The sequence below is a fragment of the Lotus japonicus genome, chromosome 2 (assembly GCF_012489685.1).
Source record: "Lotus japonicus ecotype B-129 chromosome 2, LjGifu_v1.2".
In the NCBI taxonomy this organism is placed as follows: Eukaryota; Viridiplantae; Streptophyta; class Magnoliopsida; order Fabales; family Fabaceae; genus Lotus; species Lotus japonicus.
The window spans coordinates 95117711-95144986 of record NC_080042.1 but is presented as its reverse complement, the minus strand read 5'-3'; the positions used below and the strand labels follow the sequence as shown (position 1 = coordinate 95144986).

At 34.7% G+C, this 27276-nt stretch overlaps 4 protein-coding genes across 6 annotated transcripts; 2 read left to right on the top strand and 2 right to left on the bottom strand.

The window, feature by feature from the left end:
- The first annotated feature begins 3636 nt into the window (after window positions 1–3636).
- Window positions 3637–7421, top strand: LOC130736076 (homeobox-leucine zipper protein MERISTEM L1-like). Its single transcript, XM_057587928.1, has 11 exons — window positions 3637–3948; window positions 4062–4179; window positions 4276–4464; window positions 4559–4996; window positions 5098–5199; window positions 5448–5648; window positions 5774–5948; window positions 6107–6366; window positions 6504–6599; window positions 6688–7063; window positions 7157–7421. The coding sequence occupies exons 1-10, from the start codon at window positions 3641–3643 to the stop codon at window positions 7051–7053; spliced, it is 2253 nt and encodes a 750-aa protein (XP_057443911.1). The 5' UTR covers window positions 3637–3640; the 3' UTR covers window positions 7054–7063; window positions 7157–7421.
- A 1307-nt stretch (window positions 7422–8728) lies between these two features.
- LOC130741416 (tryptophan synthase beta chain 1-like) lies at window positions 8729–12240 on the top strand. Its single transcript, XM_057594314.1, has 5 exons — window positions 8729–9164; window positions 9548–9907; window positions 10477–10913; window positions 11693–11787; window positions 11915–12240. The coding sequence occupies exons 1-5, from the start codon at window positions 8811–8813 to the stop codon at window positions 12097–12099; spliced, it is 1431 nt and encodes a 476-aa protein (XP_057450297.1). The 5' UTR covers window positions 8729–8810; the 3' UTR covers window positions 12100–12240.
- Window positions 12241–12441: 201 nt separating this feature from the next.
- Window positions 12442–16619, bottom strand: LOC130741415 (polyadenylation and cleavage factor homolog 4-like). Of its 2 annotated transcripts, none has more exons than XM_057594313.1 (5): window positions 16419–16619; window positions 15132–15792; window positions 14002–14562; window positions 13355–13903; window positions 12442–12737 (listed from the first exon to the last, which is right to left on the bottom strand). In XM_057594313.1, the coding sequence occupies exons 2-5, from the start codon at window positions 15708–15710 to the stop codon at window positions 12693–12695; spliced, it is 1734 nt and encodes a 577-aa protein (XP_057450296.1). In that variant the 5' UTR covers window positions 15711–15792; window positions 16419–16619; the 3' UTR covers window positions 12442–12692. The 2 variants fall into 2 exon arrangements, with proteins under 2 accessions (XP_057450296.1, XP_057450295.1); XM_057594312.1 differs by having other exon boundaries at window positions 15132–15769.
- Window positions 16620–18389: 1770 nt separating this feature from the next.
- LOC130741414 (polyadenylation and cleavage factor homolog 4) lies at window positions 18390–25462 on the bottom strand. 2 transcript variants are annotated; one of them, XM_057594310.1, is made up of 7 exons: window positions 24954–25462; window positions 23433–23534; window positions 23077–23337; window positions 21966–22679; window positions 20390–21274; window positions 19741–20289; window positions 18390–18796 (listed from the first exon to the last, which is right to left on the bottom strand). In XM_057594310.1, the coding sequence occupies exons 1-7, from the start codon at window positions 25206–25208 to the stop codon at window positions 18752–18754; spliced, it is 2811 nt and encodes a 936-aa protein (XP_057450293.1). In that variant the 5' UTR covers window positions 25209–25462; the 3' UTR covers window positions 18390–18751. The 2 variants fall into 2 exon arrangements, with proteins under 2 accessions (XP_057450293.1, XP_057450294.1); XM_057594311.1 differs by having other exon boundaries at window positions 23116–23337.
- Between the last annotated feature and the right edge of the window lie 1814 nt (window positions 25463–27276).

The following is a 27276-nucleotide window of genomic DNA, read 5'->3' as shown; positions in this document are numbered from 1 at the left end:
CATTCTCCAACTTCATCAACTGCTCGTCATAGGACATTTCGCCAAGCGAAGTAAGGCCTCCACAAGTGGTACATGTAGCCTTACTAAAGTAAGTATTGGAATGTTAAGATTATTTATCGGAAAGTTAAGTTTAATTGTTGGTTGGTATAACCTCACACAATTCCTTGCAATGTGTATAGGTTCAAGTGCCAGATTTATACTTTATCATTCTACAATCGTTGTTCTTCTTCTTGGAAAAATATTCTTTATCATCTTAAGGATTGTCCTCATTCTAAGGAGCTTTGGATTAGGTATTAGTGATCTTTGCAAGGAGTTTTTTTATTGATGACACTCAGAGATTGGTTAGTTTTCTTTCATAATCGTGCTTATCATAGTTATCTTCTCACTCATTGATGAATTTGTTGCCGGATGAATAATATGTTGGTGGATCCTAGGCCCTGGCAAATAAGTGATTTTTTACAAAAGCTACATTGTTATTCCAAATTTATAGTTGAGATTCATCATTGCTTAATTAGAACATATGGAAAATTTCATTTTTAGCTAATCTTTGTGAGGCTAATACTATTGCAGATAAGTTTGTTAAGTTGGGCATTTCTCAAAGAGGTTGTCATGAAGGTATGCATGTTTCTTTTATTTTGATTGTTTACGTTTTGTTGTTTATCTCTTGTTTTATTTCACATTCACACCCCCCCCCCCCCAAAAAAAATATATCATGAAAATTCCAAACTACGAACTATAATAATAACAAGTAAATACAATAATTAATAATATTCATTAATTTATATTAATTTCATAAACCTTTTGCAAGTTATTTTAATGATTCACATCAACATAATATATTATGAATACATAGTATTTAAATAATTAATATCTTTCATAATTTTTTACAAAATTAAATAGTTTTAAAATCAATCATAACTAAAGCAAATTTGTTGCCAAGTGATTTAATACTAATGTTATCATAAAATTTATTTCATTAACTAATATTTTTAAAAATGAATTCTATCATTACAAATTGTTCGATTTAACTTTACAAAATATACAACTCAAGTATAATTATGTAATATAATCATTAATAATTTTTATTAGATAAATATTATTTTAATACATTTTAAAAATTCATTTTTTAAAAATAATTTAATATAAATTTACATTTAAAATTTAAAAATTTATTTCAAATTACTATTTATATATTTTTAAATAATTTTATCATTAATACATTCTCTAGTGGACTTTACAAATAATAATTTTTAACACAAGCAATAAATAGTTAACAATGTCATTAGTAATTTTTATATAGGTTCATTATTTTCATAATATTTTTTGTAAAATTTATTTAATGACATGTATTACCAAAATAAAATTTAATATATAATAATTTTTAATAAGTAATATATTTCACAATATTAAATCTTATTGGATAAATTTTAATTTTAAAATTATGAAAAGAATAATTATTTGGTTAATGCTCACTCAAGTAAATAAATATACTTTTTCCACTTATCTTAATGGGGAAGGTTGTGATAGAATAATTTGAATATATAATTATTGATAATTTTTCAAATCAAATATACTAATGTTGAATTTGACTTTTCCTCCTGTAACAAAAAAAAAAATGTTGAATTTGAAACAAAATAATTTTTATTAATATTATTTTTTCAATTCTAGTTTACTAATATTAAATATATTACTTTTTCATGATAAATAATAATTTTTATTAAAATTTATTATTTACATACATTTTAAAAATTTATTTATTGATGACTTTTGTGATATAAACTAATAATTCTTTTTATAATTAATTTTATTTTTTCAAGTCTAGTTTACTAATCCTGAATATTGAAATCAAGTAGTTAAAATTGAAATAAATTAATATATAGTCACTACCATCATTTAAATTTTTTATTAATAAATATTATTTTTATATTTATAAAATTTATTTACTAATGAATATTGTGATATAATTTAATACTTTTAGTAATTAATTCTATCAATAGTACTTTTTCAAGTCAAATATAATGATATTTAATAAATTATAATAATTTCAATTTTAAATAATATAAAATATAAATTTATATTCTTTGACTTAAAAAAAAATTAATTCTGTCATTAATGCTTATTCAAGTCAATAAAATATTTTTTGTCAACTTATCTTAATGATTAATGTTTAAGTAATATAATTTTTTTTATTAATTAATCATTAAAAAAAATTGAAGTTAAATATACTAATTTTGAATTTAGAACCTAAGTATTAATTATTTAATACTATCATCAATAAATTTTATCAATATATTGAATTTATTGAATGATGAATGTTGTGTTGTAATTAATTCTATTATTAATACTTTTTCAAGTCAAAATGATTAGTTAATATTGTCATTAGTATTTTTTAATATATATTTTTCATTTATATTTAAATTTTATTTTAATGATGAATATTTTGGTATATAATTTAATATTTAATATTTATCAATTAATTATATAATTAATACTTTTTGAAGTCAAATTAACTAAGTTAGAAAAATTTAATACTATAATTAACATTTCTATTAATATTTATTATTTTCATACCTTTTTTGTAAATTTAGTTTAATGATGATTATTTTGATATATAATATTTTTTATTAATTAATGGACCTTTGACCTCTCTTACTTTTATCAATAAATTTTGGTCTTTCAAAAAATATTATTTTATCAATATATAAACTTTTTAAATTAAACATTAATTATAATAAAAAAGTACTAATAAATGAGTATTAATTATATTATTAATAATTAATAATTAATAAATGATTATTAATTATTAAACATTTTGAAAGAATTTTTATTCACTAAAATATTAATTAGAATTAATTTGCAGTGGGGTTGAGGGATGTATATATAAGAGTGGTTTAAGACTTGAGAATGTACTCAGTACTCACATAAGAAAATTAAGACAGGTGAGGTGAAATCACTCTTTCTCTGTCTTTCTGTACATGTCCATCCATTGTCACTAGAGTCATCCCTCCATCAATGCTTCTTCACCCTCTATACTCTTTGCAATTACTCCATCCTCCCAAATCCTCTCCCTCTTTTCAGGCCTTCTTTTCCACCTTCTCTGCATTCTTTTCATCTCCTCTTTTTCTTCTTCCATTTCATTCTCTCTATTATATAACAACTCCTCCGCTTCCATTATTCACTGGTTTCATATATGCATTTTTCATATACATTTGACTTGCATATCTATATATCTTCTCTTTACTTTTGGTGAGAGAAAGAGAAAGGCAACGGTTCGGTTTGGTTCACTTTACTCTCATTCATCTTATTCACTATAATGTCAACTTTTCACATTGTCAACTCTCCCTCTTGTCTTTTTCTGTTTTCCCTTTTGTTTTTTCCAGGTTGAGTCATGCATGTAAGAAACAGTTTTAAGGAACTCTTTTTTTTTTTTGCCAAGTCTCCTTAATTTCTGTGTTGTTTCCATGATATATATGAAGTGAACCATTGGTTTATTGCATTCATTTCAAATAGGTGACGATTTTGCTTTATTTATTACAGAATTTTTCTCAGAACAGAGCAAAAGACAGAGCATTATTTCTCTAACTCTGTGACTGCATATGTGTTGATTTTGTTGAAATAAACTACTTTTTGTTTCCTTTCTATGATACATTTGCTTCTCAGTGTTGAATTAATGTTTCTGGATTCCTGTTTATTGCAGACTGCAACAATGTTTAACTCCAACGTGTTTGATCCTCACCATCCCATGCTTGATATGTCACCCCCCAACAATTCCTCTGGGAGTGGTCAGGTAAGGCGCAGAGAAGAGGATGACATTGATGCCAAATCTGGTGGCACCGGCATGGAGACCATTGACGTTCCTTTCACTGATGAGCAACAAGACTCCAACCAGCGACCCCGGAAGAAGGGCTACCACCGCCACACCACGCACCAGATTCACCAAATGGAATTGTAAGAATCATAATTTTTCTAATGCAAAACTTTAACTCATAACATATATCATGCTTGTTTGCTTATGTAATTTTCTGATTCAATTTTGTGTTTCTTAAACTTGGCTTTATCAGGTTCTACAAGCATTGTCCTCACCCGGATGACAAGCAAAGAAAAGAGCTGAGCGGCGAGCTGGGGTTAGCGCCTTTGCAAATCAAGTTTTGGTTCCAGAACAAGCGCACTCAGATGAAGGTAAACAAAATTAAAGAGCCTATCTATATTCAATTCCTTTAAATTATTTGTATTCAAGTTGCATCGGACCATTAATTAATGCTTCTGGTTATACAGGCTCAAAGTGAACGCCAGGAGAATGCGCATTTGAAGGCTGAGAATGAAAAACTCCTCGTTGAGAACATGCGGTACAAGGAGGCCTTTAGTAAGGCTACATGTACCACCTGTGGAGGCCCTGCTTCGCCTGGCGAAATGTCCTATGACGAGCAGTTTATGAAGTTGGAGAATGCTAGATTGAGAGAAGAGGTACCACCAATAACCATAACACAAGATTTAACTGTTAATTATTTAATAGCAATACTTTCATTCCCTATGCTAATAAAAATTTCTCATATTTCAGATTGAGAGGATTTCAGGAATTGTGGCAAAATATGCTGGGAAGTCCACAACATCCTACTCCAGCCTTTTATCTCAAAATTACAATCAAATGCCTTCTTCTTCGCGAGCATTTGATCTCGGAGTAGGAAACTATGGTGGTGATGGCAATGACCTTCTTAGGTCATCACTCCCCCCAATTCTTGCTGATGCTGACAAACCTATCATTGTGGAGGTTGCTGTTGCTGCAATGGAGGAGCTAGTAAGGTTAGCTCGTGCTGGACACCCTTTATGGGTCCTCAGCAACAACCACAATGCTGAGATACTGAATGAAGAGGAATACCTCAGGGTGTTTCCTAGGGGTACAGGTTCCAAACCCTTCGGCGTAAGGTCTGAATCTTCAAGAGATTCAGCTATTATTATGATGAACCCAGCCAACTTAGTTGATATGTTAATGAACGTGGTGAGTGTCAATGTCCTTAAAAACTTTTATGTGTTGTTGTTATAATTTTCCTAGTGAGGCATTTGAAATAGATATATAATTTGTCTTTGGACTGTTTGCAGAACCAATGGGCAAGTTTCTTTTGCCACATTGTGTCCAAGGCATCAACACTGGAAGTGCTCTCAACAGGCGTGGCAGGAAACTACAATGGCGCATTACAAGTGGTACTCAATTTTTCCCCTTTCTCCTCTCAAGGAAATTAATTTGGTCTAAATGTATATGAGTGTTACCAAGCTTACAACAAAACAAGCGAGTCAAAATTGCTTGAAAAATTTTGTATTCCAACCATTAGCTGGATAGTAGTGTTTACATAGTACTAATTATAATGTTAATATGTTCACATCAATAATATATAGATGTGTAATATTAATATGCATTTCATCTATCTAACAATTGAAGTTTTTTGTTTCAGATTCAAGCTGAGTTCCAGCTGCCTACACCACTTGTTTCTACTCGTGAGAACTATTTGGTGAGATACTGTAAGCAGCATCCAGATGGGATATGGGCTGTGGTTGATGTGTCCTTGGATAATCTGCGACCCAGTACAATATCAAGAAACCGAAGAAGGCCCTCTGGTTGTGTGATTCAACCATTGCCAAGTGGCTACTCCAAGGTGACATTGTCCATCAATTGAGCTTCTATTTAATGTCCATATTGTTCATAACCTTCTTTTAATTTCCCTTTGAAACTAAACCAAAATCACTCCAACTCAATTAGTTATCTTTTAATGTTTCACAGATTACTTGGGTAGAGCATGTAGAGGTTGATGATAGAGCGGTGAATAGCATATATAGGCCTCTAGTTGGGTCTGGCCTTCCCTTTGGAGCTAAACGCTGGGTAGCTACATTAGATAGACAGTGTGAACGTCTTGCTAGTTCAATGGCCAGCATCATACCAGCAGGGGACATTTGTCGTATGTGGCATCGATCTCTACTTTCTTATCCTTTTTTTTTTGTTCTAATTATCCCTTTCCTACTTGAAGAATCATCTTAAAATGTTATCTATCATATACACTCAAACTCAAACATATAGATGATTAATTAAGACTGAATTTCTGATCCTTATATACAGCGGTAACCGATGCTGATGGAAGAAAGAGTATTCTGAATCTGGCAGAGAAAATGGTGATGGGCTATTGTACTGGTGTTGGTGCTTCATCTACTTGGTCAACGCTAGTCGGAAGCAATGATATAAGGGTGATGACCCGAAATGGTGTGGATGAACCGGGCAGAGACCCCAGTCTTGTGCTGAGTGCTGCAACTTCCTTATGGCTTCCAGTCCCTCCAAAGAGGGTTTTTGATTTCCTTCGTGATGCAAACAGTAGGAGTCAGGTATGTATGTTTGTATCTATGTATACAGGAATATGAATTTGTACACTGACTAATAAAAAGAATCAGTACTGAGGAATTTGAATTTATACATGAAGTGCTTTCATTGTTGAAGCTTACACATTGAATTGCATTGACAGTGGGATATTCTCTCCAATGGGGGTCTAACTGAAGAACTGGTACACATAGCAAATGGGCGTAACCCTGGCAACTATGTCTCTATACTTCGTAACAATGTAAGTTATATATAGGTAGTAGTAGTAGTAGTAGTACAAAAACAATTATCATATACATGTTATAACTTTGTGTTTTGGATGCATGCAGAATGCTGAAACCACCAACATGGTGGTACTTCAAGAAAGTTGCACTGATTCAACTGGGTCATATGTTATTTATGCACCTGTGGATGTTAGTGCCATGAATTTAGTTCTGACCGGTGGGGATCCAAGTTATGTTGCCCTGCTACCCTCAGGCTTTGCAATTCTTCCTGATGGGCCACCTAGAGTGAATAATGAAGGACTCATACTTGAAGTTGGAGGTGGAGGTACTTTACTCACAGTTGCATTTCAGATCTTGGCTAATTCAGCCCCGGATGCAAAGCTAACTATTACTTCAGTGCCGACTGTTCGTGATTTGATTAAGTGCACAATTGAAAGGATCAGTTCTGCCGTGATGGATCCAATCCCCTAAGATGCATGTGGTAAGTAATTTAATTGCATTACACAGCACTCAACACAACACTATGATGATTAGAAATTAGTACTGAAATTGATTTGCATGTTCTGATATGTAGGGTGACAAGCTTGGAGTGGTGCAACCTTAGTTTTCAACAAAATGGAGAACAAGTCAATAAACGCACCTTGGAGAATCTCTAGCTCTTAGGTTCGAGTATTGACTTTCACTATTGAAGACCAAAGGAGTTCCGCCCGGGCTGCACAATGTTTCATTTTTTGCTTTGAATAAACTGCTGTTTCAGCATTTGGAATTTTCACCACAATTTTGTAAACTTGCCTCAAGTGGTGTAATAAATAATTATCGAATTTTGCGGTTATATTTATATATGGTTATGGTTATGGTTATGGTTATTCTCTTTTGATTTTGATTCATGTGTTATGAATAGCGTTGACACAATTGTTATTGTTGCGTCGTTTTTAAAACGCAACTAGTCACTCACATCGAGGCCTAATACTCTGCTAGTCAATTGATTCAGTGTGGTGCCATTGCTGGTTACCCCCACCTTCCCGAAGCAGATTGCCTTTGTTCTTCACTCTTTATCTACTTTGTTGCTCTGTTTCTTGTCATCCCTACCAATACCATTGCTCTGTTTTCTTTAACAAGAACCATAGCAACTGATTTTGGGGCTTACATTGATTTCTTTTCCCAGTTTCCTATTTATAGGCTTGATTCTTGAATCACCGCCTATAATGCTTCTAGCTTTTTCTATTAATTATCATGATTCATGACCTATCCTACATCTTTCTTTCTCTTTTTTTAAACTTACACATTTTTCTAAATTGTTTTAGAATATTGCACCCCTTTCTAACACTCCTCATTGATACGTAGCTCTTCAAATCTTAGTCTTGATAATACCTTCGTGAATATATTTGTTGTTTCTGCTTTGGCTGTTGAATTTGCAATTTATAATACTCTTCTTTTTATATTATAACCATATTGCTTTTAATATTGGTTGAATTATCTTGTTATATGATTTGAAAATTGATTGCTTGAAATTTGATTATGTGAGGTGTTAGAAATTATATTTTTGTGCATAAATATATATTGCATAGAATATGTACATTTGGTGGATTGTGGTTTTTGGTGAATATATATTGCATAAAATATTAACACACTATTAGATGAGAGCATTTAATAATAACCATCAGATTATTTTAAATAGTTAGAATTTACTCTCATTTAAAATACTCCTAAGTGACACATTTGATTGTCTTTTTTAATCCCCACGCGCATCTTCTCTCATTGCGCCTAACTCATTCATGATCACCTACTTGTGCTTGCCTTCCTTCTCGTTCTCCACTCCATCGTCCCCATCCACCATAAAAAAAAAATATTATCATTTCATACACATAAATATATTCTTCTAATTTTAATTTTCATACACATAAATATTATTATTTTTAACAATGTTCTCTTTCATCTCACTTTCTTCCATATCAATATATCTCTTATTTTTCTCTACTCTATTTTTATATCTTTCAAAATGTGGAGTTGCAATAGGTGTGAAACATTACTTCATATTTTAGCGCATATTTTAAGAGTGCGAAATCTATAGCTGAAGATAACGTGTACGCTTTCATTCCACTAGTTATTCATATGGAAAAAGGTGCCTAAAACTATTCCCCGTACATGGACCTCTCAGTATAAAAGGTGGCGGGGATAGGATCACAAAACACAAACCAATAACTAAATAGTTCATCACTCAAAGAAACATGATGATTGCATGCAAATTGCAAGGGGCAATTGTTAGCAGCAACTCTAGGACTAGTCGACAATTCATGGATAAGAAAGAAATGTCCAAAAAAGAGGTCCAATCCTTGGTGGTTCAAGCAGTGGTGACCCATGATACCCTTAAGACTACTAGGGTCCCTGAATTGAACACTACCTACGTACCCAGAAAGCCCTCGATAGAGAAGGCCACAGAAATTGATGAAGAGATGAATGGCCTCACTAGTTCTGGAAATTTTGGTAGGTTTGGAGGCAAGTTTGTACCCGAGACACTTGTTGCATGTTTGAACCAGCTTGAAGCTGAGTTCAAAAAGACTCTCCAAGATCAAGTTTTTCAGGTTAGAATTAAAATTCATCCGAAATTTTTTCTTTCCTTCCACTTTAATTTCTTCGATCTTCTATAAGTTTAATAACTTAAAAATCACTTTACTTTTTTTTTTATCTCTTACCTACATTTTTTTCTTCCCATCCATTTAAATTTTACTGTTAACGCTCAACTTGTGTCGATCACAATGGTAAAAATTAAAGGAGTTATTTAATCATGCACATTAGAGTTTAAATAAATTTGATGTTAATAAAAATATAATTTGATAATTCATCTATTATATTTTATAAAGTATTATCACATGATAAAATGATTTCAAAAAGTACTATCGATTTATTTTTTATAAAATTATGCACTTATCTGCTTCACAAAAATAAATTAACTTTATACATGCAGGCAGAGCTGACAGAGGAATTGAGAGAGTATAGCGGCAGAGAGACACCACTGTATCACGCAAAGCGGTTATCTGAGCATTACAAGAACCTGAACAATGGGAAAGGGCCTGAGATATATTTAAAGAGAGAAGATCTCAACCACACCGGCACACACAAGATGAACAACGCTCTTGCACAGGCCATGATCGCTAAGCGAATGGGCCGCACAACCGTCATCACCGCCACCGGCTCCGGACAACATGGCCTTGCAACTACCGCAGCTTGTGCTAAGCTTGGTCTTCGCTGCATCGTCTTCATGGCCGCCAAGGACATAGAGAGACAATTTACAAATGTACGCTTAATCAAGCTCTTGGGAGCTCAGGTAATTAAAGCACATCTTTTTTTTTTCTTTCCTCAACTGGTAATTACCTTAATCCATGATATATTACTTATTGTGATTTGATGAAGGAACTAGCTCTACTGAAACGTGAATATTTCCAACTCTGACAAAATTGTCTATACTTGTCTTTAAACCAAAGAATTGATTAATCCTATAAATGATAAAAATAAATACAAGCAATATTATTAATCTGTCTTCCTAAATTATTTAAATTCAATAGTAAGCTAGATGTTTATCAATGAATGGTTAATTCGTTCAAGTGATAAATGATTAATTTCTCTGAAATAAAGTATGATGTTGAAGTTTTTTATATGAAATAAGGAAAATGATGAATGTTATGATAAGAAAAGTGAGAAGATGTAAAACAGAATTGTCTCAAGAAAATAAAAATTAATTAGTTACTTTTTAATTGATTGAGTCCTACCTTGGGGAATTTGTTAGGCACAAGATCACGTGCATGATGTACTTGTTATGCACAATGTCACGTGCGTCATGTACTTGTTATGGACAGGGTATTTAATTTATTTAACATGTGGTGTATATATATGTAGGTTGAAGCGGTTAATGGAGGCTTCAAAGATGCAGCATCAGAGTCCTTTCGCTGTTGGGTGGGAGACTTGGAGAACAGCTACCACTTGACAGGTTCAGCGGTTGGACCACACCCGTGTCCCACCATGGTACGTGAATTTCAGTCAGTGATTGGGAAAGAAACGAGGAAACAAGCATGGAAAAAATGGGGAGGGAAACCAGATATTCTTGTGGCTTGTGTAGGGACAGGGTCCAATGCTGTGGGCCTGTTCCATGAGTTTGTGGGAGACAAGGATGTGAGGCTCATTGGAGTTGAAGCAGGTGGGCTTGGGTTAGAGACTGGAAAACATTCTTCAACATTGGCCACAGGGGAAGTGGGTGTTTACCATGGTGCTAAGAGCTATTTGATGCAGGATCAGGATGGTCTTCAAATTATTCAACCTCACTCCATTGCACCTGGGTAATTCATTCATTCATTTATCGTCTCATTTACATCGATTTGTTCTCCCAATAAAATTTTGACATATCAACAAATGGTAGAATGGAAAAAATAAGACAGGGAAGATTTGCGTTCTTAAATTTCACTTATTATTTTTTTTTTTCTATTAATATTTAAAAGCATCTTCTCTTTATTCTTTTTTTTTTTGTACATCGGAAAATTTTCTTCTCTTTATTCTATTCAAACTAGATTTATTTAATTTTTTAAAACTCACTTTATATCTATTCCCAAACACAAATTCCCTTTTTCAAAGTTAATTATATTTCACAACAAATATGAATGTTACTTTTATCAAACTTTAAGTTTATCTAACTCTAAAATAAAAGGACCCTATAAAATGTGTATCCTCCTAACTAATACGTAGTGAAAGGTTACGCTCAATGTCTTAATCCCATCAATTCTTTGTCTTTTGAAACATTACATCAATTTCTAATGTTTGGGACTTTGATGCAAAACCCCAAGGAAATAAATTAGGTTTTATTTATAAGCAATAAAGTAGGAAGTATTCAAAATTGATGTATGCCTATTTGAATTATTTCTGCCCAACTTATAAAACTCAACTAACTTATAGACAGACATATATACCAAACTTCCTAATTTGTGAAACAATAGAAATATGTAAAAAGGGTTTTTTTTAAGGATTTAAAAAAGAACAAGTCCTTTAATTTTAATTATAATCTTAATTTGTTCCTAAAACCTTTAATCCAAAAACACACAGCTAAATAAAAATGGATTTACAGGATGGAGTACCCAGGAGTTAGTCCAGAGTTGAGCTTCCTTAAAGAAAGCGGACGTGCGGAGTTCTACATTGCAACCGATCAAGAAGCACTTCATGGTAATTATAAAATATAAAAAGTGTTATACTAGCATTTCTCTAAAATAAAATAAAAATATCTTTTTTTTCTATTGAGATAACTTGTAAGCAAACAAGCACTAATTAACTAATAATTCACTTTTTGCAGCGTATGAAAGATTATGCAAATTGGAGGGTATAATTCCATCCCTGGAGGCGTCACATGCATTGGGTATATTGGAGAAGTTGGTCCCTACATTATGCAATGGAACTAAGGTGGTTGTGAATTGCAGTGGCCGTGGAGATAAAGATGCACCTATTGTCTTCAACTTCAATCACGCGCAGAGTATTTGAATTTGATGGATTGAGAATGACACGGATATATATTAATATATAGCAGTGAATCTATGACAAACTTGTCAAAAATGGAACCTAAGTCTATCTATAGCAAATGTTTATCCTTATATATATAAAGTGATCATTATTAATTTATAATTCTTTGTTGATATTCTGAAAATGATCAATTAACACAGCGGATAGAGGTAGAGGGAAGATGTGACATGAGTATGCCATTGGCATCACACACAGTAACGTCCAATAATAACCAAATTGCATATTTTTAAAGAGGAAAATTAGACCCCAAAAAAACACAAGAGGCAAGGGATATTGAAAAATACTACTAATAGAGAAGAGCTGTTGGAAGTAAAATAACTCGCATTATTAATTTAACGAAAGAAGAAAGATCAAATGTCTGAAATTTGCACTCTCATGTGTGCACGAGTTACATAAAATACAGTAAATAAGACAGTAAGTTGTACGCATGAATCCTTGCCAATTCCCAGATATGTAGCATTTACAAAAGATTCAGCTCTACTTAAAAAATGATGTAAAAGCATTCACTAAACAGAAACTCATTAGTTACAGCGCTAAAAAATGCTCAACTCAAGTCAATGCCGCATTCGTTTTCTTTTACTCCCTTCCTCACTGGTGCCCTGCATACAGAAGAAGAAAAAAATAAATATTTTCTGAAGACTGCGTGGAGCACATGTATAAGCTCACATGAAATAAATAACGCAGAACAGAGTTAGTAAAGAGAGACTATATATTAATAGGCACAAAACTTGGCAGTTTATGTAACATGTACAAGAGCACAAATACCACCCATACAGTTTGCAGGCTAACCACAATATATAACATAAAACTTTAGTTCCATTGAATTTGTGAAACGCATATGTTGGGGCGAAATTTACTCAAAACAAGTCATGTGATTACATTCTCAAAATTTAATGTTAGTTCATGTTGAGTATGAGCACTCAACCAAACATGGGAGTGTTGTTGAACGAATATTTGAATCCAATGTGGCAGAATCTTCCCTGCCTCACGACTAGATTTGGCGATTTTATTCATCCCACTCATTTTGTCACACATTCGACCCTACCTCTCCCCTCAAAAGTACATTTTGCAAATGGGAAAGTAAAAACATAACAGGAAGCGTAGGGGAAAATAAAAGTAAATTATAATCGTTCAAATGATCACAATGCCTTGTCAATGCATGCTCAGAATTTGAACAATAAGGAGAATGAAACTAAGACAATTATGAAAGGCGTACCCCTTCATCCAGCGCAAAATCATTAAATGGAGCCACACTAGATTCAGATCTGCACTTAGCATGAATGATGGGGCCTAATTGTGACCTGTTCAAGCCTGCTGTTGTTCCGTTGGGTGCATTAAGATACACAGCTCCTCTATACATCCAATCCTCCGTTTCATCACTGTAAAACTTACCAAAAGGTTCTAGACATAATGCACATGTATTCTGGTCCTCATCAGCAGGAACAGCCAACTCTTCATCATCTTTCTTTTCCTCAACCGTATCAGTTCGCAAAAAACCTGGAGCTGATTCTGTTCCTAATGCCTCTGCACCACTAAGCCACATCCTCACACTCACAAACCACTTACGAGAAGGCTTCTGCTTACGGTTTTTAGACATCCGGTTCTTAGTCACATGCCAATCCATGTGATTACTGTGCTCATCTTGGCATTTGAAACGGAGACCACAAGTTCTGCATTGTCTAGGGAGATCACCATATAAAGCACTGATTGCAGATTCATGATGAACCTTCAGAATATCCAGATTGAACTCAATTCCAACAGAATCCTGAAAACAAATAACTCAATTTCATTACTCTTTGTTTGTACAATCAAATCAACAGTGGCAGAAGAAAGGAAAAAAGGTCTTATAAAAGATTTAGTTACCTGTGCAGGGACCGGATTAGCCCATGAGAATACACCTTGGGCCACGAGTGAATTAATCAAATTAGAATATGGAACAGTTGGCTGCTGACTTGAAACAAGAGGAGTAGGATAAGGATGAGGTAGCAATGGGGGTCGGGCTGGATGTAAGGGTGGCAAGGCTGCCCCCAGCAAATGAAAAGAGTTATTCACCATATTTTGGCCGGGTAAAGGGAATGCCATATTTGGTGGCGCGTTTGACAAATGTGTATTTCTAGCAGCACCATGTCCTGGAAAAGAGCTCCCACTAAATTGTGATGCTGCCGGATCCTGAGATGGAAAAAACTGTAGTTGTGGTGCTTGTCCTCGGTTTTGAGGGTTAGATGAAAGCAGGCCAGCTAGCTGATTAGGCAACTGATGTAGGTTCCCGTTATTGAAGTCTTTGTTCTCAATATTAAAGGGGTGTCGGGTAGAAACAGATGGATGACTAGAAATCTTCCAAGCATCAATACGCTGACCAGAGCCTTGACTCTGATTTATTGGGTTCTGGAATCCAGATACCTGACCCAGTGATACACCAGAATACTGCAGAGAATATATGAATTTTCAAATCCATTATCTATCAGCAAGATATTAGCAAATTCCGTTTCCTATTAAATTATACTAAGAGAGATGAACTCGACGTAGTTAATTGAAAGGTGCGTATCAAATTCAAAATACTAGAAGGAAAACATCAGTAAACAAAAGCCATTAGCCATGCCTGAGTACATGGTAAATTTTAAAAGAAAAGCACTAAAAGTTTCTAGTTTACTCTAACAATGGGATATTAATGAATCCATGTGAAGATAATTCAAAATAAGGACACAATCTCCAGGAAAATATGAATGAAAGCAAGACATTTCATTTGATTCAAACTTCTCAGAAAAGCTAATAGCAATGCCATCACCAGAAAATTATGACTGAATCTTGGAGTACTAATGATATATGATTCATGAAGTAGTGCACATACTGACATGCCAAAAACATGCATTTTAGGGAAAACACAATATCATCAATCATATTAAAGAACTAGGCAGTACAAAGATAAAAAGTCGCATTGCTATTATATTGTATAGAAAGATAAAGTATAAAAGATAGAAGTTGAGGAAACATACAGCTGAAGAGGTGAATGCATCTTCTGCTATAACTGAGGAATCATCAACAGGAGGAAGCTGAGACCCACTAGACCAACCCTTCCTGGTATCTTGCTCAGAAGAAATTGCGTTAGCTCCAACGATAACTGGCTTTCCCGTGGTGAAACCAGTAGTTGACTGCAGATAACCATTATTTGTATTATGTTCTGCTAATTTTGGACTCATATCTCCCCAATTAAACTCCTCCTCTTCAGTATTCTGCCATGACGTTGTCAAAACCTTGTCTATACCATTTCTACCCAGCCGTTTGTCACCTCCAAATGCATCAATTAGAGCTCTTGGACTTTGACGCTGTTGTCCATTAATAAGACTGTATGTTGTCTTAGAAGTTTGAAATCTCTTCGGACCTTCACCAGAAAACTGCTTTCTCTGCCATTCACTCAACTCTACTTCTCTACCTAATTTTTTAACTAGTCCATAATCAACTCCATGATGAGGAGATTCTCTCTCAATTGTCCTACCCCTATAATTGTGAGCTGGATATTCATGCACATATGTGGGCAACGGCATAACAATTTGATGGCGAGTAGGACCTTCCATACCTAATAGGCTTGGATTTTGTTAGGTACGAGGCCAAAGCTTGTATTACCTCCTCCAACCTGTGAGGATGAAACCAAACACCCTGTCAGGAATAGGATGCACCTTTTAGTTTGAAGGTTCTCTCTATTGCAGGAGCATACAAACAGATATAAGCATAAGCAGAATCACTTTTATGGTAGAACAAAGTGCAAATTAGAAACATGAAATTTATCTAATATGTCATCCAGAACTATTATATTGAAATATATTTGTATTATCCATCCATTGGTGTTTTTCTTATCATATTGTTTAATTTTGATTCAATTCAATCATTTTTGTATTACAATGGACAATGATTCATGTTGCTTCATCCTTGAATATGAAGAAAGGCACAAGGTGGATATTGAGATGTGCAATTTATAATTTGAGGCTAAAACAAAGGATACTCTTAGTCCTTTGATAACTAGAGTATTTCCTTTCCATTATTTCTGCTTTTTTACCAATCAAGTTGAATTAACAGAATTGAAATGCAGTGAACAAAATAGCCAGCAAACAGGTCTTACAATATCCATTGATAAAATCAACAAATTACTAATAAGAATGTGTAATACAAATAAGAACACCAAATCTTAAAAAAGAAACTGTTTCTATTCAAGTATCTAACAATTTCATTCCTATCCTGGTGAAACCCAAACCCTAACAACGTGTATTTAAGACTCGGGGAACAACCCTAGATCCTGCTTGCAGCGGTGGAGGCCGTCGGAGGAAGCTTCAAGCGAGCGATGTTGTTGTTAGCGGATGAACGACGTGCTCTGTCAGATCGACGAATGTTTGAATTGCGCGTTGAGATGAAGAAATTAGCAACTAGGGTTTCGATTCGATGGGAATGGGAAGAATGAGGTTCTTTCAGATGGGGCATCCTATATAATGGGAGGGATGCGTGCTGTCTAAGTTAACTGAAATCTTTTTTATTTTATTTTATATCTCTATATATATTTACCAATGATATGGCTTCATTGTTTCATCTATTTCTTTCCGTCAAATATTATTTATTTCATAAATTAGATTGTGAAAACCAAATTCAATAATTTATGTTTATCTATTTCAATCTGAGTTATTCTTCTCAAGAGTGACACATTTAAATTATACACTCTTCCTCACTAACAGCCTCATCATTCTTTTAAAAAAATTCACAACGTCTCTCTTTTTGTCTTTAACGTTGTAATTCACTATTCACTCTTACAATGGTTGCTTGTCATATTCATTATTCTTTTTGTTGTGTGCTTACATGTATCTTTCATGAGAGGTAATTTTGTTCAAGGTGAAAACATTCACATTATAGTGGAACTAACACTTCTAGCGGAGTTTTTTTAATCTATAATACTCGAATCTAAAATTTTGTTAAAAGAAAATCAAGCATGTAACACTTATATAATTATTCTCGTTCCAACATTAATATTGTTTGCATTCTAATATTAATTTCATATATCATCTCCAAAGGGGCATCTAAGGTTTTTACATGGGAAAAAATAAAATTATAAAAAAAATACACGAAAGTTTCTACATAAAAATACATAGTCTACAAAACAATTGAAATTCTTGGGGGCACGTGGCCTTTGTCAACCCCCGAAAATACGCTTCTAACCATCTATCAATTTTTGCCTTTATATCTATTCTCGACACAAAGTCCGTTTTTCAAACTTAATTGTGCTAAGCTTAATTATATCAAACTTACTTTATTTATTTATTTTGGTCAAAATTAAACTTACTCTGTGAAAGTAAAGTTTGCCTAACTCCATAGTTAAAGGGCCCTAAAAATTGTGTATGCACCTAAGTTCTTAATGAAAGGGTTCAATCAATGTCTTAATCGCATTAGTTCTTTGTCTTTTGAAACATTACATCAAATTCTAATGTCATGTTTGGGACTTTGATGCAAATCCCAAGTAAATAAATTAGGTAGTGTTTGATTAAAATTGGGTTCAAAATTGATGTAGGCTTATTTAATTTTTTTCTAACCAACTTATAAAGCTCAACCAACATACAGACAGAAATCTTTACCAAACCCCAAATTTGAGAAACAATCGAAATATGTAAAAAGGGTTTTTTTTTAGGATTTTAAAAAGAACAAGTTCTTTCATTTTATACTCTTAATTTTTTCCTAAAACATGTCATCTTAAAAACAGAGTTAAATAAATATGGATTTGTAGGATGAAATACCTAGGAGTTTTAGTTGAGCTTCCTTAAAGAAAGAGGACGTGCAAGAGTTCTACATAGCAACCGATTAAAAAGCTTTTCATGGTGATTAATTTAGCAAATGTTATAATCAAAATGGTCCCAGTATAGAAGCCACAACATCAGCAAGTAAAAAGCTAGACAATCCCAAGGACCCTCCTCTATCCCAGACAACATTAGAAAAGGTAGAGACGTTTCGAGCCAGGTAGTCAGCGCAAGAGTTTCTCTCTCGACGAACAAAAGAAAGATCAACGTGATAAAATAAATAAAACAAACGAGCCAAATTGCAATTCAGACTAAAAAACAAGAGGGAAAGGAAATAGAAAAATAGTAATGGAAAAGAGCCATTGGAACTGAAATGACTGGCATAATTAATTTAACGAAAGAAGAAAGATCAAATGTCTGTAATTTGCACTCTCATGTGTGCATGAGTTATATATAAAATACAGTAAATCAGACAGCAAGTAATACTCATGAATCTTTGCAAATTCCCAGATAAAATAACTGATCCAACACAGCATCTTGCTCCATGGCCCCCCATCCCAAAAATAATGTAGAACTAGTAATCCGAATATCCGATAGTTTTTTTGACAGTTTCTTTTTCTTTTTGCTAACAATAGTTGTCAGGAACTAAAATATTGATGAGTATATATAACCTGTGATAGCAAGAAAAATTTGCACGGAACTGGAACTGGAGCAACTATACATGTACATGATTTAGGCAAGAGGCTATGTATTACAAAAGATTCAGCTCTACTTCAAAAATAATGTAAGAGCATATGCTAAACAGAAACTCATAAGTTACAGGGCACAAAAATGGTCAGCTCTAGTCAACTCCGAATTCGTTTTCTTTGACCACCTTCCTCAGTGGTGCCCTGCATACAAAAGAGGAAGAAAAAAATAAATATCTTCTGAAGACTGCATGGAGTAAATGCACAAGCTCACATGAAATGAATAACACCAAACAGAGTTAGTAAAGAAGAGATTAAATAGGCACAAAATTGATAGGAACAGTGTTTATTATAAAATAGTAATACAACTCTGGTTTTCGAGAGCCAGCCTCTCCTATAGATTCTGGAATTCGAGAGTCCAGTCCCTCTCCTCAAACACACAACTTCTAATTTCTGAATGTCTAAACTAACAGCCACAACTCCTATTTATAACCAGAAATTTAATAACCACCCCTAGGCAGTTTTGATAGAACATAACTAACATAAACTGATGTAAATAACTAACCCAATAACTACCCCAACAAATAATTAAATAATAACTTTCTAACTGCAATCTAACTGCTACTGCTGCTACTGTTCATGCGCACTGTTCATCCTATCATTATATAACATTAACAAGAGCACAAACACCACACATAAAGTTTGCAGGCTAACCATGATGTTTATATAACACGAAAGTTAGTTTCATTAAATATGTGAAACACATATATTGAAATCCAATGTACCGGTAAATACTTATCGAAATTGACTCAAAACAAGTCATGTGGTTCCATCCTCAAAATTTAATGTTAGATCATGTTGAGTATGAGGACTCAACAAAACATGGATAATTGGATCCAGTGTTGTAGAATCTTCCCTGCCTCACAGTAAGAATTGCCGATTTTATTTCATCCCACTCATGTTGTCACACATTGGACCCTATCCCTCACCTCAAAAGTACATTTTACAGATGGGAAAGTAAAACCATAACAGGAAGCGTTGGGAAAAATACAAATTATAATCGTTCAAATGATCAAAATGCTGGTCGATGCATGCTCATATTTTGAACAATAATGAGAATGAAACTAAGAAAATTGTAAAAGGCGTACCCCTTCATCCAGCACAAAATCATCTGATGGAGCCACACTAGATTCAGATCTGCACTTAGCATGAATGATGGGGCCTAATTGTGACCTGTCCAAACCTGCTGTTGTTCCGTTGGGTGCATTAAGATACACAGCTCCTCTATACATCCACTCCTCCGTTTCATCACTGTAAAACTCATCAAAAGGTTCTCCACATAATGCACATGTATTCTGGTCCTCATCAGCAGGAACAGCCAACTCTTCATCATCTTTCTTTTCCTCAACCGTATCATTTGGCAAAAAACCTGGAGCTGATTCTGTTCCTAATGCCTCTGCACCACTAAGCCACATCCTCTCACTCACAAACCACTTACGAGAAGGCTTCTGCTTACGGTTTTTAGACATCCTGTTCTTAGTCACATGCCAATCCATGTGATTACTGTGCTCATCTTGGCATTTGAAACGGAGACCACAAGTTGTACATTGTCTAGGGAGATCACCATATAAAGCACTGATTGCAGATTCATGACGCACCTTCAGAATATCCAGATTGAACTCAATTCCAACAGAATCCTAAAAACAAGTAACTCAATTTCATTACACTTGGTTTGCACAATCAGATCAACAATGGCAGGAGAAAGGAAAAATAAATAAACTTAAAAGATTTAGTTACCTGTGCAGGAGCCTGATTAGGAAATGAGATTACACCTTGGGCGACGAGTGAACTAAACAAATTAGAATATGGAACAGTTGGCCGTTGACTTGAAACAAGAGGAGTATGATTAGGATGAGGTAGCAATGGCGGCCGGGCTGGATGTAAGGGTCGCAAGGCTCCCCCCAGAAAATGTAAAGAGTTATTCACCATATTTTGGCCTGGTAAAGGGAATGGCATGTTTGGTGGCGCATTTGACAAATGTGTATTTCTAGCACCACCATGTCCTTGAAAAGAGCTCCCACTAAATTGTGATGCTGCCGGATCCTGAGAGGGAAAAAACTGTAGTTGAGGTGCTTGTCCTCGGTTTTGTGGGTTAGATGAAACCAGACCAGATTGCTGATTAGGCAATTGATATAGGTTCCCTTTACTAAAGTCTTTGTCCTCAACATTGTACAATGACTGCTCACGCATAAGCAAGGAATTATTGGGACCATGATTTGCACTGTTATTATTAGCATTTATTGATTCAAATCTGACATTGTTTTTAAACTGAAATGCAGGGTTTAAGCTGGGAGGACGAGCAGCATGCACATTTACAGAGGGCCTCATTTCAAAAGTTGCTGGCAAAACTGGTGGAGGACCACCCTCCACATTGGACTTGAGACCAGGAAGCATCCTTGACGCAGCCAGCCGAGCACCATACGAGTTTACATCAGTATTGGGAATGTTATCAATAGGAGGCATCAGAAGATTTCTACCTCCTCCCATAACATTAAAGGGGTGTCGTGTAGAATTAGATGGATGACTAGAAATCTTCCAAGCATCATTACGCTGACCAGAGCCTAGACTCTGATTTATTGGATTCTGGAATCCAGATACCTGACCCAGTGGTACACGAGAATACTGCAGAGAATATATGAATTTTCAATTACATTATCTATCAGCAAGATATTGTCAAATTCAATTTCCTATAAAATTATACTAGAAGAGATGAACTAGAGAATATATGAATTTTCAATTCCATTATCTATCAGCAAAATATTGGTAAATTCAATTTCCTATTAAAGTATACTAAAAGAAATGATCTTAACGTAGTTAATGATAAACAAAACCATTAGACATGCGGCCCATGCCTGAGTACATGGCAAATTTTAAAAGAAAAGGAGTAAGGACTGAAAGTTGCTAGTTTACTCTAACTATGAAAAATTAATGAATCAATGTGAAGATAATACAAAGGCAAAGGCAATCTCCAGGCAAATATGAATAAAAGCAAGACATTTCATTTGATTCGAATTTCTCATGAAAAGCAATTAGCAACGCTCATCACCAGATAATAATGACTGGATCTTGAAGTACCAATGGTATATGATTCATGAAGTAGCACATACTGGCATGCCAAAAACATGCATTTGAGGGAAAACACAATATCACCAATCATATTAAAGAGCTAAACAGTAGAAAGATAAAAAGTCGCATTGCTATTATAGTGTTGTCATATCCATGCAGCTGATCCCACCTAGTCGAAAATGGTTTCCGTGGTTGTTATATAAATTAGAAAGATAAAGGATAAAAGATAGAAGTTCAGGAAACATACAGCTGAAGAGGCGAATACATCTTCGGCTATAACTGAGGAATCATCAACCGGAAGAAGCTGAGACCCACTAGACCAACCCGTCCTGGTATCTTGCTCAGAAGAAATTGCATTAGCTGCAACAGTAACTGGCATTTCCGTGGTGAAACCAGTAGTTGACTGCAGAAAACCATTATTTCTATTATGTTCTACTAATGTTGGACTCATATCTTCCCAATCGAACTCCTCCTCTTCAGTATTCTGCCATGACGTTGTCGAAACCTTGTCTATACCATTTCTACCAAGCCGTTTAACTAAGAAAGGTTTACTGCTAGAAGTTTCTTGACTTTTGTCACTTCCATATGCATCAATCAGAGCTCTAGGACTTTGACGCTGTTGTCCGTTACTAAGACTGTATGTCATAGTTTGAAATCTCTTCCGACTATCACCAGAAAACTGCTTTCTCTGCCATTCACTCAACTCTTCTTCTCTACCTAATGTTTTAACTACTCCATAATCAACTGCATGATGAGGAGATTCTCTCTCAATTGTCCTGCCAGTAGAATTGTCAGCGGGATATTCATCCGCATATGTGGACAAAGGCATATCAATTCCAATTCTTGATGGTGAGGAGGACCTTCCATGCCTACTAGGCCCAAATTGATGGATTTTGTTAGCTACGAGGCCAAAGCTTGTATTACCTCCTGTCCCTGTTGAGTCCAACCTTTCACCTCCAACCTGTGAGGATGAAACCAAACACTCTGTCAGATTGCATCTTATAGTTTGAAGGATCTCTATTGGCAGGAGCATACTAACAGATATAAGCAGAATCATTTTTCTTGTAGAACAAAGTGCAAAGTGCAAATTAGAAACATGAATTTATCTAATATGTCATCCAGAACTTTAACTGCTTCAAGGGAACTAAAGAACATTAATGAGAGGAGATTCAATGAAAAAAATTCTGAGAGATCCTTAGCAGCTGAACAAATTAACAATATTTGCGACACACAAAACATCACATTTAAAAATTATCAAAACCAAACATATCCTTTTCAAATCAGCAAGTAATCAAGCTGCAGCCTACTCCCTGCAAAGTATGTATAGAAGACAGATTACACAAAAAATAAAAGCTTACACTATCTATATTTGAACTAGAGCATTCCATCTGTCTTACGTATTTTGGATTAACATGTATCCCATGAGTTGGTCGAGGTGATTCAGAAGTCCTGAGGGGATTGACATTGGATGGTTGGTTATTAACTCCTCGTGAAAATTGCAATTGAGCTTCAATCTTACGTAGAACAGGAGCAGAGAAGACTTTGGACCAGGTACCAAAGAGATGACGCATAGCAGAATGCAAGTGAGGTTGAACCTGCCTGTATGCCTCACAGAAAACCTTTGGAGACAATAGAACTACAAAGTTTCAATAACAGAATAAAATGATTTCATGCTTTATGAATTAAAAAAAGAATACAACTCTAGTTGACCTACTTCAGGTAGCCGTAAAGAGAAGTATTTAACATATTCCTGGCCAACATTCTTCACAATACTGTCCAAAAGATAAAGTGAAGGAAGCTTTTGATCTGCATGCACCTGGAAAGGATAGCTACAACAATTGAAGAACTACCTAAACAGCAGCGACTCAAATAATAATTGAAATACTAACGAAATATTAGATAAGAAAATGCAGTTCGTAATTACAACAAACACAACAGCTTATAATGACTTTGATTAGCATTTTGAGTTTAACTGTTTTAACAACTATAATATATTTCAATACCAGTTCATTTTTACCAAATTCTTTAAGAAAATCTTACAATGTACTCATTTCAGAAGAGAGACCAGTGATAATTAATCTCTAAAACTCAACCTTAACACAGGGTTTAGGCAAGACACAATACCTTAGTAAGAGTCTCTGCATCATTATTGTCAACAGTCACTCTTGAAATTTACTAATGGAATCGTAATTTAACAATTTTAATTATTCTGCCTCAGATATCACTAATTTAGACAAAGATAAGCTAATTTACAAAAAAGATACTTGGTATGTAAATGATAAGAAAAGCATACTTTCTTATAAAAATATTAACAAAGCGTGCTTTGTTTTAATAGGATTGAAAATTGACAATATATTAAAGCATGATGCAAGTCATAATATTCAGTCTACGGCAGCACTCCCAAACAAAATTATTCAATCTAATACAAGAATTAGTTTAACATTCAACTGCAGCCTTGCACATTCTCATTTATTTGAAATCAATGTTCCCTTTTCAGCCATGGTAAGACTAGAAATCCTAAGATTACATAACTACCAGCATACTCAAACTTAAGGTAACCCATTTAAATATACACGCACCAAGAGAGAGAGAGGTGGATATGTGAGGATATGGAAAACATGGAGAGTGCAAAAGTCTACATTTCAGCAATACTACAATAACAATTTTCTTCAAAGTTCAGATAACAGGCCTGAATCTTATAAATATAAAAATATGTATGTATAAGCATGTGGGTCCGTGTTCACTTGTGTACACCCTTGGCATTTCCTGAAATTGATTAAGTGCTCAAATGCGTAGAATGCTTGTTTGTCTAAATTGTACTATTTGGAAGATATTAGCGGTGCCAATCAATTATCCGTTATGTTAAATGGTACTATTCCAATTTCTTCAAATGCCAGTAGCTACTGATTGTGTTTTAGTTGGATAAAAGTAGTAATAACGAAGGTGATGGTGGTGGTCAATTTCAGCAGAGTTAGCTCTGTGTGTGCATTTATTAACCATTTCTGAAGCAACAACGAGGGCTTTATCCAAATTTACATCACGATAACAGATAATGGTAAATAATCGCTAGACTTGTGAAACCCAGAAGCGCGATGAAAGAAGGAAATTAACATAAAAAGAAGAGGAATCTACTGAAGAAAATTGAAATAATAGCTTTGATTGAACCATATGATCGGTGGTGGAAAGGGGGGAAGGGTAAACATGAACAAAAAAATCTGCGGCTACGGAGACAGACCTCGAGAATCCTGGTGCAAATAGCATCAGCAATGCCCTCAGCGTGTTCCCTCTGCTGCTCGGCGATGATGGTGAGATCGGTGATGATGGGCTTGAGATTGCAGGTGAGTTCAGACAACAAGAGCTCGTAAATCTGGACAATCTCTTCGGAAGCCCTAAAGCGAGGGTCATCATCGCGTCGCCGGAGTAGAGCCTTGAATCGATCCACCAGTGTCGGAGGGGGAAGCTTCTGCCCCATCATGTCATTGCTGCTCATTTTGGGGAATCAGAAAATTCAATCCAGAGAGTTAGGGTTAGGGTTTTGAATTTGGTCACATGGTGGTGGTGGTGGTGCACCGTCACCGCACCATCGAATTTGAATGGGACGGCGCTGTGGGTATGAATTGGATGGGTAGTTTGGGAGTAGCGACTATGTATGAACGTGATTCGACATGCGTGTGCAAACCCTGCAAAGCAATGCACTATCTATCACCCTCTCTATCATATCATTCAATCCTCTGGTAACATATATACTAGTTGCCACCACTGCTCTAAGGACACGACACGATCGCAGAATTAATTAAATAACTCTTACTTTAACGGTTCCTTTTACTTTTTTAAGCAAAATAGGGACCGGACCAGACTGCTTTTAATTTTAAGAAATCTCTATTTTGTGAAAAGAAAGAGTAATGATATATACTCACCTCATTTTTTAAACACTTCATTTCCACCTTTTTTTTTATTTCTATTTCTCTCCTCTTATCATCTATCACATCTCATACTTTATCTTTCTTACTTTTTCCTTTCTTCCTATCTCTCTCCTCATTTCACCTCTCTCCACCTCAAAGAGAGGTGTGAATGAAACATTATTGGAAAAGAAAAATGAGTTAGGTTAAGTATGTTTTCAATCTTGTACTTGAGAATACATGGATTTGGGAGGGAAAGATTCAGTTCAGTGATCAATTTTTTGATGGTGTAATTTATATTTTCGATATAAAAAAAAATGTTTTCAATCATTGGCTCATGTGACAGTAGATGTCCACGTGAAATTTTCACTTCAGTTTTAATCCTTTAAAATTATCTTTAATCAGTTTGTCCTTCTTTCCCTTTCTTCCTCTTACTTTTCCCCAACCTTCCTCTATCTCACTCAAATCTTCCCCTCTCCTTGTAATATAAGATAAACCAGTTGATTCAGGTAATGTGTCATATAAGACCTGAAAATACAATTTGTCCTTCAATAAAAATGAAGGTTGTCTAATGATAAGATAAACGACATAAGCTACAATGAAATGTAAAAAGTCAAAGACACATGTGATTAAAATACAATGGCTAGCTCTTGGTACTCCCAAGATATGTAGATATGTTGAGTTTCTTTTATACTATTTCATTTTGTTATGGGGTCTCTACACAAGTTTTGGATGAAGGATTCCTTTTAAAGAGTAGAAATCATTCAATTTGAATTTTGGACTATTGTCAGTTCTTATAATTTTTAATTCACTCTAAAATTGTATCTTGTCACAAATCACGAAGTGGGCTAGTCAAGGGCTTCTTGGTCACGAAGCACGCCCGAGAGATGCTAAAGTCACACAATGGTGAAGGGTCATCCCACAAGATCGTTCATATGTCTTTCTCTAAACATCCCACATATTTGATGGTCCTCAAGTGTCACATCACCAAAAGGGCGATCATTTGTATGTTAGGACGGGCTCACTCATGTGAAAGGCACATGGTGTATAGGGCTCGTTCGAATAAAGGACTTGTAGTTTAATACTTATTGTGAATTGATTATTGGGCCGAATCTACGTAGGCCCCAATAGTCCAATAGTGAGATAAGGCTTAGGGTTTAGGCCTTTCCCACTTTAGAAGGGAAAGGTTGGCTACAATGAGTTTTTCCCACTTACTTAATATACAATGGTGACTAGGGTTTAGAGCCTTTAAGTTCCAATAAAGGTTTTTCCTTTGCCGCAGTCATAGTTCACCCGACGTGAATAGACCTAATACTATGAAAAACAAATAAACTAAACTAATCTTCAAGGTCTAAATTAGTTAGAGTTTATTTATGTTAATTTCTTTTGGTTGTTTGTTATTAGTTTTAGTAAAAGTAGTTTCTATTCAAATATATTATTAAAATAAAATATGTTTCTATGAACTAGAAGCGACAACGTTGTCGTTTTCCACCTTTGATGCGTGAATTTGTTGTGTATTTTCAATAAAGGATGTGAACCACCTCATGCAATGGTTCTCAGTGTAGTGTCAGTGTCGTGTCAAGTCTGGAATCACTAATGTTTCGTGTTGTTGTGCGATTTTGTGGTGTCTTTGGATATGGCAGAACAACCATGTGTTCG